At 40.7% G+C, this 13,851-nt stretch overlaps 1 protein-coding gene across 1 annotated transcript; it reads right to left on the bottom strand.

Moving 5' to 3' along the window:
• Window positions 1–27: 27 nt before the first annotated feature.
• Window positions 28–13,403, bottom strand: LOC111834732 (Golgi resident protein GCP60-like). Its single transcript, XM_023794347.2, has 8 exons — window positions 12,874–13,403; window positions 7,994–8,135; window positions 6,979–7,119; window positions 6,666–6,824; window positions 6,093–6,267; window positions 5,458–5,647; window positions 3,643–3,921; window positions 28–2,333 (listed from the first exon to the last, which is right to left on the bottom strand). Exons 1-8 carry the CDS (start codon window positions 13,265–13,267, stop codon window positions 2,119–2,121), a joined length of 1,695 nt encoding a protein of 564 aa, XP_023650115.2. The 5' UTR covers window positions 13,268–13,403; the 3' UTR covers window positions 28–2,118.
• Between the last annotated feature and the right edge of the window lie 448 nt (window positions 13,404–13,851).

Consider the following 13,851-nt stretch of genomic DNA (forward strand, 5'->3'; position numbering starts at 1 on the left):
ATGTTGGTCACAAAACACCTAAACAAAACCAGAAAAAAATGTTTTATTTACAAACTGAGAATGTAGACAAAGCTTCTGTCTAATGTACAATAAAACCTTAAAGGCAGATATTGAAGCAAGTTCATGAGATGAGAATGGCCTTCAAACAGGACTGTGTGTGTGTTTCTGTACATGACAGTATATAAGGTGGTCAATAATTCTTCAAACTAAAAAAAAATTATAATTTGACAAAACAAATCAAAGGACTGAGAGCTTCTAAGTTCCACAAACCAAAAGTTCAATAAACCCAGAAGTCATGTGACCCTAAACCTAACCACAACCTCTTAATAGAACTATTTTTAAGGAAACCTCAGATGAATAGCAATATAACTTCATATTTCGTATAGATGACAGCCATGTGGTAATATAAATTCTGGGTCCTAAACTGTAGTATGGATGCCCCTCAGTGACCATGTCTGATCACTGTCACATAGCCACCAAAGTTAGCTTCAGTGCTAGACTACGAAGTGGCAACTGAGACAGACAGGAGCAGAGGGAAGCCATTTCTAACACCTGAAAGAATAAAGAAGCTGGTGGTGAAACAGAATGCTGAAGATTCTGGAAAGGAAAAGCCAGCGGCCACAAGCTGACAGCGGGCTGAAGTGTACAAGTTGCAGAAAATAAGCTGAAGTTAATTGTATTCAGTGAAAATCGTAAAGTATGATGATTGTGGTAGTTTCTGTAGAACAACCACTGCACAAAAATACTTAATACTGAGGATAAGCCACCAGTTTCTTCCTTCATACAGTTCATTTCAGTGTTTGGCTATATGCTAAAGGCAGATTGTGGGAGCAGACATCCCAGGAGAAAGCCTGATAATTCAACATGATCATTACCACATGGCTAGGTTTTATACATGGCAGATGAATGTGACTTCTCAGAAAATGTCAAAACAAGCATGTATTTCTGATATCATCATTACTTTAGATCATCATTCCATTTAAAGCACCCCTTTAGATTAAAATGTACATTTAAGGTATTACTAGTACAATCACGACACATATATCTCTTTCATTTATTTAAAACTACAAAGTACAAACATCCAATGTATCCCCCTCAATACCAATAACACCTAAACTATTTTGCCATGTTTCTGTCACTTCCAGAATGCTAAAGTGGTTTCTTTTCTTCTGAAAAACGTAAAAAAAATATTGGGGGGAAAGAAAAATGAAGGGCAGACTGTTAAATATTCTGTACTTTTATACGTGTCCACCAATAGAAACACCACTTTCTCCACATTTCACGTATCTTTAACTACAGGAGTAGTAGTTTTCTCATACAAAGAGCAATATAAACAAATATAATGCTGTTATAAGTGTAACAACAAACAAAATGAATATTTCATAATGGCAGTCGATGTCAGGAGACAACACTATCACCAGTGCTGTTAATTTTTGTTGGGTCACATCACTCTCTTTGGTTTTCCCCAATTGCATAAATAAGGTATTTGGAACCAAAACAGCCAGACAGACTTTTCTAGAATCTTTTCTTGGGCTCCTGCTGTTCGGTGCTCCTCTGATCTTTAAACATCTGATGATTAAACACAGTCTCTTCTCTGCCACATTTTTGCCACAACGCCTCGTGTTTCCATTCACCTCAAATGTTCTCTAGGTCAGTTTCACTGGGACAAAAAAAAATTTCATCGTGTTGCATCTCAAATGCTAAAATACACAAAAAGCCAAGTGCATGCTACTTCTGTGGCACCAAACGCATCAGCATGCCTATTAAGACTGCAAACTTTAAGCATTTATGAGACCCACCGACAATCGTGATGATGAGAATCCTTAGCAAAAAAAAATGGTAAGGCAGTGTTTTGCTGAACAAGGATGTACAGATGTGTTGAGTAAATAAGGCGGCTACAGATTTGAAATTAACATTTATTCCCTCCCTCTGAAACACAAACATGATTGACGAGAGAGCAACATCACCACGGCGTGTGTAAGTGGCCGTTCCGCAGCCTCCTAGTCCCAACGATGCAGCCACCAGAGGGAGCCCACCAGCACAGAGTTTATGTTGTATGGAGATCTTCCTGATGCAAACTATGCTTACTGCCCAAGCCTTCCAAGCATGACCTTCCACTTATCTAGTGTAGTAGACTCTATAGTAGACGCTTTTTGACCTCCAGAGTGAGTACGAGTTGTCGAATTTGAGCAGATAAATGCCTCGGCCCGGGTACTGGTGGCTCCCGGCATATACCTCCTCGTGGCAGTCCCGCCTGTACACTGGCACTATCTCGTCCACCTGAGGCTTACTGGTGTTCTTCTGGGCCTTCTGTTCCTCATTCTGGCCTTCACCTGTGAGCAGAATGACATGCCTGTTGACATTCTCTTCTGTGCATTTGGCCTCACCTTTGAGCAACCTGTTCCTAATTCCAACTCACTCCTAATTCTCCTTCCAGAAGAGCTTGTCAAATCACATGGGTTAAAAAGAGCTATTTAGGGTTTGTCACTATGAATGAGTCACCACTGAGTTGCACAGGTGCCAACATTGAAAGCCAGACACAAATGCAACTAAAAAAATAAAAACTAAAAAGCAACTAAAAGCAAGGCAAATAGGAAAAAGGGCTTTTCCAGTGTCAATACAGACAATTAAAGGTAGACAGCCACTTTATGAAAATTTACACAAATACATGAGATGAGCTTTAACTTTCGAGAATTGGTAAGGGTACAGATTTGACAGATGCTCTAAAGTCCCTCATTAATACTTTAACAGTTTAACATGATTGACTCAGATCAGCAACGCATGCATCAGATCCTCTTGTGACAGGGTTAACTACAGCTACATGCGAGGGCACTTAACATGCAGGGATTTTGAAGTTCATTTTTTTTAAAGAGATGCATGATCAAAAAATTAAAAAAAAAAGCTGTTAGTGAGTCATAATGTCCTCATTGAAAAGGTTAACATAACACTTTTAAAACCTATTTTGCAATATTTGCACATCATTAAAAGTGTAAATATGTGATCTTTACCCAAAATGTTTTATGATCATGTCATGAAAGGACATTATAAGCTAAATCATCTGCTAAGACAGACTTAAACTATCTATCCATCCATCCATCCATTTTCCAACCTGCTCATCCTTCTGGGTCACAGGGAGTCCAGAGCCTATCCTGGAAGCTACGGGCACGAGGCAGGGAACAACCCAGGATGGGGGGCCAGCCCATCACAGGTCACACTCACACACACCATTCACTCATACATGCACACCTATGGGCAATTTAGTAACTCCAATTAACCTCAGCATGTCTTTGGACTGTGGGGGGAAACCGGAGTACCTGGAGGAAACCCCATGACGACACGGGGAGAACATGCAAACTCCACACACATGTGACCCAGGTGGAGACTTGAACCCTGGTCCCAGAGGTGTGAGGCAACAGTGCTGACCACTGCACCACCATGCTGCCCCACTTAAACAAGACTTCCTTTTTCTGAGTAACAGAAGTTTTCTGAAATTTTGTTGTTTAGGTACATAGTGGTGTAGGTACACATGGCAATGCCTGATGCACGGGAATAATATACTACATACCACAACCAATCATCGAAAGAGAACACTAAAATATAAACACGAAAAAACAGTAGTGAACCGCAATCAGAGGAACTCACCCTCATCATCCTCGTCGCTGGACTCACTGACGTGGACACTCACGGCTGCATTGGACGAATCTGTCCACTCGAAGTACACACCAAAGCCGATGTCATAGTAGTCGGTGGCAAACTCCCAGAAAAGGTAGGAGCCCTCCTCATGTGTGGGCACGCGCACCGTCACCACCTCACCCCGGCCCACCGTGATCACGGAGTCCACGTCCTGCCGGATCTTCTCCTTGAAGTCCTTGATCTGTGGACGTGTCCACATGGAGGGCGCTGTAATCACTGGAGCTGGGGCTGGGGTAGTACGGGGTAGAACCAGTGTTAGCACCCACTCCCAGAAAACACTAAGTTAGTAATTTGCTACTAATAGGGGACACCAGGGAACTTATACACTTGAAAAACCAACTCCAGCTAAACAACCCTCCACTTCTGCTAGCTTAAGACTCCTAACAACAACTCTGATGTTTATGAAACATGTCATGCTAAAACCAAACAGAGTAAATGGATACCAGATTTAATTAAACAATTATCCCCGGTAGTGCTGGGTGATACGGCAAAATATTTTATCATGATAATTTTTCATATCGGTTGATATTGATACTTTTCCCTTCAAATTAAACAGATTTACAACATGAAAACGGCGACAAATTGAACATACTGCTTACTGAAATCTAATTTTAATAAATATCTCATATGAAAATAAACCTTTATGTTGTAGGGAATAACACTAGAAAACACAGACAGTAGGGTGTATTGCTGGGCTTGTTCTCTGACTGCCTCATTCTAGGGAATGGATTTGATATTACTGGGAGAGTTCTTGTCCATCCCGCATTGAAAAATAAAATAATGTGTCCAGTTTTTAACCAAAAGGTAACGCGATTTCTTCCTGATTTCTTCAGATACAAAGTGGAAACCCTAATTGCTGGTGTTTGTGACTGCAAGCACTTGCATTCTGTACGTTATACTGGATGGTAATGTATCAAGTGGTGAAATAAGTTTGCAGTATTTCCAGTTTTAGATGGCACAGATTTTTGATGTTTACAGTACACAGCTCTAGTCTTTTGCACTTTGGACTTTCAACCCTTTGTGTATTGTTTATACATAATATCTCCTTTTTAAAGAGATGTTGTGGCTGCTGAGCTGTCACTTTCTTCACAGACACCTATTGATTCTGAGTGTATGCTTATCTCTTCCATGATATTACCAAAACACTATAACGTGTGGCATGCTCAGCTAACTCAACCAACTTTGCTAACTCAATCAACCATGCTGTGCAGCTGTTTCTGCGATGTGATAGGCTGGTGGGTGGTAACAAGCACAGTTTTTCTAAATTTCTCATTTTATATAATTTTATTACCATTTGAATTTTATATGACAGGAAGTCCATATATTGTTCATATTGGTCAAGCCTACTCCCTGTTCTCCCTTAGTAATACCAGCCTATCAGTCTTTTAGCCTCCTATAAGTGTCTGAAACTGGACAGTATTAAATAATAACCAGGCTGGCCTGTACATTTACATCCCACTGATGCTGATGACAGGATGCATGTATGACAAGTTAACTAAATAAAACTGCACCAAGTTTGAATTATCCTGTAAAGTTTTCAGTTCTAGGGTGTTGGAAATGGTATACTAAATGTACCCTGATTTACACCTTGTTTCCCGAAATATCTTCTGTTCAACACAGACTGGATAAGCAGGTTTTTGATTGACAGACTGAGCAATTGGACTACGTAAGGTTAGGCAGGAAGGGTCACTGTGACCTTCTGGGTGACCTCCCATGCAAAAATGAGTATGAACTTTTGGCCACGGCATTTGACTTGGGACCTACATGTGACTTGAGGCCCGTTCTCCAGCAGGTCTTCTGCAGCCTCCAGCTCTGCGTCCCTATCTGGGCTCTCGGTGGGTGTCCCGGCCTGCCCATTGACCGTCAGGTCTCCCGGCGACAGGGACGGGCCACTCAGCCGACCGTCTGTCACAGCTGATGCAGCTGTGGCCTCCTGCTGCTTCTGTAGGGCAGCCTGTTAGGACAACTCATTTTACGCAATATCCCCACAGTAACCAACACCTACCCCTACACTGTTAATCAGGCGGGCTTGGGGAATGAAAAGAACATTATCTGTGTGTCAACTAGTTTATTAGCCACAATAACAGATCAAATCCCATACCTTGCAGACTAATATCACCATTAGGGCCTTGAGCAAAGCCTTGAGCAACTCCAGGAACCAAGCCTGCTCTCTGATTCTAACTGGTATGCTGTTTTGGACCAAAGTCCAAGTCTGAACCAAATAAATAAAATACAATACTTAATGGGCCTATGCAAAAATGTGCAGAGGGAAAAGAATTTTGCTCCTAACAGTTAAGGATCCCCGATATGTCTCAATAAGTACACAGCTTTGCAGCCTTGAGGACACTTTCCCCCTCCCCATCCCCCTCCCCATCCCCATCCCGCATCCCCCCGCGTACCTGCTGCTGGGCCAGCTGCACCTGGTAGAGCTGCTGCATGTACTGCTGGTAGTGCTGCTCCTGCAGCTGCCGGATCAGCACCTGCTGCTGCTCGGGGTTGCCGGGATACTGCTGGGCAGCATACTGCTGGAACTGCACCACCGTCTGGGCGTTCAGCGCCGCCATGATCTGCTGCCTGCCAGGGGAACCATGCGCAGAGTTGGGCTGTCTCAAAATCGCCCGGAATGAACCCGCCCCGGTGGGGGGGCCTGTGTCAGACCCAGTCACATGAATCTTTGAGGTTTGAAGAAATTTGTTTACAAAGTGAAATGGGGATTGAGATCAAATTAGCTGAATGATAGAAGTATCATACATAACACACGTCTTTCTAATATTACGCTCATCACCTTAGTAAGGACGACAACCAGGGTTCTGGGAAAGAAGTGTACATTTCCTCAATTATCCAAAGCAACTTTGAACAGAGACGAGGGCTACAATTTACTTGAACTCCCTGGGATTCGAACCCGTGACTTTCGTTTCATTAGCACAATGCTCTGCTTGTTGGGCTACATGAGCTGTCATACAAAGACTCACTTCTGCTGCTCCATACGCAGTCGCTCTTCATCAGCTTGCCTCCTCTCCTCCTGCTCCCTCCGCAGCCGCTCCTCCTGCTCCCTCCGCAGCCGCTCCTCCTGCAGTCGCCGCCGCTCCTGCTCCTCCTCCTCCAACCGCTTGCGCTCCTCCTCCTCCTGCCTGGACAGGAAAAAAAAAAAAAAAAACAGGAATCAGTGAAGGGCAAAATAAAAATTTATTAAACATAGCCAGGGAATGGACAGTTCCCCAAGGTCTCAAGATATGACAATCGTTGTTTTGTTTTTGCATTTGATAGCTGAACCGTAATCTGTACCTCTTCCTTTCCTGTTCCTCCTTCTCTATTTTGTGCGAAGTGACGTAGGGCGCAAATAAATTGCAGCATTTGTTCAACAACTTCACAAACTCCACCATGGCATCTTCCTTTGTCATGTTGCCCAAGGCAGCCCATTCTTTCCTGCAGGAGCAGCAAACTCAGTTAACAAGGCATGTAGAATGAATGTAAATAATGATCCCTTCCAGGTGCCTCCAAGTGTTTACGCTGAAATGATAAAATCTCTGCCATTTTTACCTTTTAATAACATTTCTCCTGCTCAAAAAAATCAATTCTCATTTCAGCCTGAACTGTTCATCATTTTGCTGATGTATAAGAACTTCTAATTTGGTTTGATATCATATTTTTCATTGTTGTGCATAGAAATATTCATCAAAAATCCTCTAAACAAATATGAAAAAACTGGGATATCGTATTTAGTCTTTAATTTAATGGAGAGTAGAAGCTTAGGTTGAATCCACCTAACAATTAAAATAAAAACTGTATCCATATAAGTATTTAACATAACATTAAATGTCATAAATCAAATAAAATATGCACTACCACACAGAATGCTGGAAGTGCAAGTAGAGTGCAAAAATAATTCAGGCATGTATCACGAAGGTCACACAACAGCTAAAATCTAAGGTGAAGACATACGTTTTAAACTTTCTTTTAAAGATATGTAACAGGCTAGCTTCCCTGAAGTCTATAGGTAATGTATTCCATATTTTAGAGGCATAATTGATGAATGCTTGTTTACATACAAAACACAGTCTTATGTAATGGTTGAGAAAAATTAAAAACATTGTCAAATACATATCAATGTACTTAATGGTGTGGACAATGTGTCGAGGTGCCCTAAGGTGCCCTAGTCTTGAAAAACAACACAGACTTACATAATAAATGGAATTTTATTTTTCCTTTGACTCCCAGGCAAGGCAATAAAGAAACCAGTAACTTGCAGCTCACTTTCTTTACTTTTTAAAACTTCTGTGATAATGGTGATAAACGTTACCTTCGATCATTTCCCAGGACATCAAAGAATCCTACTTCTGGGCAAATGTCTGGGTTGAATGGACCCAGTAAAACCTGTTTGTGGAGGGCAACAAGGTGGAGTTTTTCCTCATATGCTGGATGGAAAGCTTTGCCATCTTTCTCTTTTGGAGGAAGGAAAGGAAAAAAGAACATTTATTTATATAATTCTAATTAACTGTCCTTTTAAAGTTCAGAACAGCGTTCCCAAATCTTGGAACAGGAGGGTCATAATCAAATACAGTGTGTAGATTCCCCTGCTCATCATGCACCTTAATCAACTAATTACCAGGTTGAGTAGGTGTGTCTGAACAGGGAAATCTACAAGCAGTGTGCAAACTGGTCCTACAGGACCGGAATTAGGGAGCCCGAGTAGAGAAGCGTCTACATTACATTACCATATAATTACAACAATGACAAAAAGCAGCTAAGTAAGTTGGTGTAACTGTAAATACCCTTCACTCACTTCCATGTAACTTAAGTGTCTTATGCTTACACTTTCTCTATAGACCTTATCCAGTAAATTATCCAGATTTTGTTAATCCAGTTAAACTGGTATAAAAGGTAAACAGGCAAGATATGTAAGATATGTCACAATTACCGTATTTTCCGCACTATAACGCGCACTGCATTATAAGGCGCACCGTCAATCAGTGGTCTATTTTCAAACTTTTTCCACATACAAGGCGCACCGGATTTTAAGGCGCTTTAAGCAAAACAAAACAGTCAGATAAGCCAGTCAACCAAAATTTATTTTACATCACGTGTTCACAATGACTGTCAACATTGTTCAAACGTTTATGAGCGTCTTCACTACTCTTTAACACGTAAAAAAAACAAGAGTCTTATACCGCTAAATCAAAAGTCAGCCTATTAACAATAACTCAAAATAGAACACTTATAATATGGTCCTATACTGCTAAATCAAAAGTCAGCGTATTCATAATAACTCTTGAAATTGTTAATTTATAACACGCGAAGCACTACACAATACACTCACTTTTCAATACTAAAACATTCAAATCGCTTCGAGTTCAGTATGCACAACAGAAATTAATCCACGTTTAAAGCGCACTGGATTATAAGGCGCACTGTTATTTTTTAAGAAAATCAAAGGCGCCTTTTAGTGCGCCTTATAGTGCGGAAAATAGGGTACATTATGGCACATAATCCTCAGGAATTTGGTAATATCCTGTAAAGTTATAATACAGCACTGTTACAACAGATACTTCCATATCATACATTTATTTTTTATTAAAAGCAACACTGTGATGAAATTCATTTTAATCTTTTAGGCAAGGTACGTTTCTGAATTATTATGATAAGTCTCTGATCAAGTCTACTAGCACATATTGATGTTTAAGGAAGGAATTCTTCAGCTTATTTTCTGTGAAGCATGCAGGTGGGAGCCATATACACAGTAATAAATGTTGCCTGACATTAACAAATACACAAGTGTGATCTGAAGCATTCAGGTATGTCCATAGGAGAGCCTCAGGTCCAAATGGCAAACAAAATCAGGTGACATCGGGTAGCAATTCAGAATTACAGATGCTCTATGCTTTACAATGGTTCAATTAATGATATTTCGATGTTACAGTGGTGCGATAGCAATGCACATTCAGTACTAGGCTTTGAATTTTAATCTCTTTCCATGTCAGCGATAATGAACTTTCTACTGTCGATGACAGCAGCCAATCAGCCAAGCTTCCAGTCTCTCTACATTGTTTAACAATGTATTGGATGGTGTTTTTTCCCTCTCAGTTTAACCAACGGACTGAGAGAGCTAAGCGGTCGACCCTCATTCAGACCCCCTTTTTTGGGGAGAGCATGTGGCTCGGCGGGCTAAGTCTCTGTGCCTGTAATCGGAAGGTTGTCAGCTCGAGTCCGGCTTCGGCAGAACAGTCACATCTGTGGGCCCTTGAGCAGGGCCCCTAACCCCCAGCTCCATGGGCACCTCTGCAGGTGGCTGCCCTTCGCTGCCAAGCTTTATCTCCCCTACATATCACTGACATACGTGTCAGTGTGTCATGGAGAGCAAGATGGGGTAGGCGAAAAGGGAACTTCCCCATGGGGATCAATAAAGCGTCATTATTATTAAATAAACCTGTACTCATTTATTTACTTTCCAATTACTGGTATTTAATTACTTACAGTAGTTTTTTAATCAGTGACAGTTCTTTACTTATCTCATATTCGACTTACGATATCTTCCAATTACAGTGGGTTCATTAGAACATAATGGAACACCCGTATAATAAAGTTTTCCTTCTTTTAGGCAGACAGGGGTAACACAGAAAGATTACATAGATGAACTGACAAGAGGAAACAGGCATGTGTCCGTTAAAAGTCTTTGCTGCTTAACAAAAATACAGAGAAACTGCTGTGAAGGAAACACAGATGGATCATATGCTTAGTAATATAGGGCAGTGTGCCTCTGATCAGAAGGCTGCTGGTTCAAAACCTGAGGCAAGCGGAGTGATGTCACTGTTGGACCCTTGAATGGGGTACTTAACCCCAATAGCTCCAGGGATACTGGCTGACACTGTTCTCTGCTCCTCACTTGTATGTTGCCTTTGGAACAAGTCTGGGCTCAATATATAAATGTAATGTAATATTCCAGGTCACCTGACTCTCCTTCCTGAGAGGCAAAGGAGGACCCAGCCACTCGTATCTCACAATAGCAGTAAATGAACTGTCTGCCACTGAAGAACTCATTTAAAAAAAACATTCAGCTGTAGGCTGCAGGCCACCTGCCACATCCTCATTAAGCAAGTGATGCAATAAACAAATCAGCACAAGCAGCGGCACAAATGAATGGTACAAAATCAGATGGAAGTACATCAGGCAAAGCACGCCTACTCTTCAACGCAGGTCCTGGAGGTGTGGCACGTTTTTAGGAAACGCACCCATACCTGAAAAACTAGGCATCATACACTGACTAGTACATAATACCAACTGCATTAAGAGAGAAAACAAGGACAATACTGAATGCAAGTAGTGCAGTCATGAATATTGTAAAGTATGGCATGCTACACCGTACCGTGCACTTGTAACTGTTAATAATCAATGATGACACTTTAGGCTACAGACCAGAAACAACTATAGTTAAAGTTACTTAGTCTGCAGAAAAAGCATGCATGCATAGACAGAAATAACAGACACACTCAAACCAGTGTTGCAAATTTTTGTTTTAAGCAACCCTATTTTCTATAGTTGCACAGAAGATCAGTATATGAAGTACTGCAAGAAACTGTAGGGAAAAAAAATCACTTCCCATTTCCAAAAACAGTTATTCTAAAACAATGCTAATATCTACTTTATTTCCATAAAAAAAACTATAAATGGCAATAGTTAACAAATCAAAAGCAGATGTATTTCATCATTAAAATCATACTGCTGGATTAGCCACACATTGAATTATCGCTTGTTGAAGAAATAAACATCTTCTGATGGAAGTGATTGAAATTCCACAATTAATTTGCATGACCACAACATTAAACAAAGACAGACGCTAGTTAGGAATGCTCCTGCTAAGCAACAGGTAAAACAAATGGTTCTACTGTTTCTCCAGTTATCTGGAGGGCTTAGCTCACAAAAATGCAAAAATAAGACAATAATGTTCTTATTTGCAATAGGAAAAACCAGCAAAAATCTATTTAGCATACCATCAAGTTTGCATCTCCTGGCATTACCAACACCAAAAACATGCGGCACAACGACTCTCTCCAAAAAAAAACAGTGGGGAAAGAAAGCAGTCAGAAGATAAAAAAGGCTCACTTCTTTCAATGCCTGGATTATGCCCTCTTCTGGCTGTATTAAGAACTACATAAACATTCTTCAAGATATGCCTGTGATCAAGTGGTGTATAATGGAGTTCTCAACTAATTTGAGTTTTTGCCTTTTTAGTATTCGTCTAGAAGGCAGCCTCGTAAAAAGCATCATGTCCATGCAAAAACCCTGTTACAGGAGATACCCCATCAACAAAACCAATGATAAAAAGCAACAAAAAACAAAAATGAAGTTCAAAGACTTTGAAAATCATGTTTAAATGATCTTCATAAAAAATACATTAAGCATTCATAAAGATGAACGGATACGCTATATTAATAAAGCATGTCTCAGGAAAAAGTGCCAAGACAAAGACAAAATCAAAATCACTTTACACACAGAAAACAGAAGACCCTACTTCATATGACTCCGAATACATCTTAATTTTAACATCATTTCTGCTTAACCTTCAGTGTTTTAACAAATTACTCCCTAAGCTCAATCGTTCCATTTCAGATTAAATTCTAAATTAATTTCGTAACGCGAGCAAACGTTAATTAGCAGTTTGATTAGCAAGAACATTTTTTATATTTAACAGGTATCACACAACTCTCCAGTGGAAATACCTGTCAAACTCGGTCAGACACAATCAACTGGTTTCAAACGCCAATGAGTGTCGCCAGATCTGTCGCAGCAATTATCAACCGGACAATTACAACTACTATTATAACCAACAGTTCAGTTAAAAAATAGACTAGTTTTAAAATATGCAGACATCTGAAAACATCTAATGCGATCACGGGGTTTTTTTATTCATTAAGAAGGTATCAACTACACGCTGATGTACGAGACACTAATCAACTAAATAATGAACTGTGATTATAGTGCTTGTCTTAGCAACACGCTGCAGCTAATAAAAATCAACAAACTATATATGCTTGTCTATTTTCCCAGCAAAATGAAGTGCAATTCAAGTCCCTTGCGCACAATTACCAAGAATTACCCTAGTTCGTTCCCCACTGCAAATTTAAAAAGTAAACTTGGAAAAACCCAGCGTGTTAAACGCCATCGAAGGTGGGAAAGTGGTGATACCTTTAAAGAATTGCAGTGCCAGATTATATAGCTCCTGGAGAGTAAAACCCCATTTCCTTTCCACGGTTCTGGCAGTTTCGTCCACCTCTCCATCCTTCTCCCCAAAATGACTGTGAACTTGGCCGCCACTGTCGGGTAAGTCAGTCTTCGAGCTTCCGCCGTCGTCGGGTTCGACTTCTGCATCGGGACTCAGTGTCAAGCCGTCGATAGAGACTTCCAGACGACCGGAGCCGCCGGCGCTGCGTTCTGGAGCCCGCACCTCCATCGCCATCCTGACTAATGTCAACCGGGGTGGCCACGTACCTACTTCCGACCAGCTCGCGCCGGAACTTCCGGCTGGCGCAGAGGCTGGGAAGTCTGATAGTGCGCCGATAATACGCGCATACAGAAACATTAAATACAGTAGGAGTACTGTGGATTTATGTAATGTCGAACTACGGAATATTATCGTAAATTATAAATTGTGATAATGAATTCATTGAGTTTCTTAAGAAGCGTGAAGACCGCGTCGTCGCAACACCCATTTTAATTCCGACTGTGCCAGCAGTACTTAACACAATAATACTTGGCACATAAGCGAGAAGTGCCTGGTTAGTCTGCTATAAAGTTACATGACATAGAAACGCTAATTCCAAACATAATGCAGGACATTTTCAGCCCAGGCACTGTTTGATTTTATATCGCTGTCACATGCGCTTGTTTCTTATTATGTGCGTGCTGTTAGCAATTCTTAGAATGTGAAAATTGTTCACGGTTTTGCCACAAGGACAAACAAACCTTTAAATGTATTCGATGTACCACCATATTAGTCATAGGTAAACAGGCATGACCAGTGTCACATTGCTGATTAAAAACTTGAAGTTGCAACAAAATAGACCACGTAGAGAAATCGCTTTAAGAAGGTTGTGTTTAATATTTTCAAATAACAAAAGATATTTACAAATAAACAGCTTAATGGGTAATTTGAGGGTCAACTGA

The sequence above is a fragment of the Paramormyrops kingsleyae genome, chromosome 14, assembly GCF_048594095.1.
Source record: "Paramormyrops kingsleyae isolate MSU_618 chromosome 14, PKINGS_0.4, whole genome shotgun sequence".
Classification (NCBI taxonomy): domain Eukaryota; kingdom Metazoa; phylum Chordata; class Actinopteri; order Osteoglossiformes; family Mormyridae; genus Paramormyrops; species Paramormyrops kingsleyae.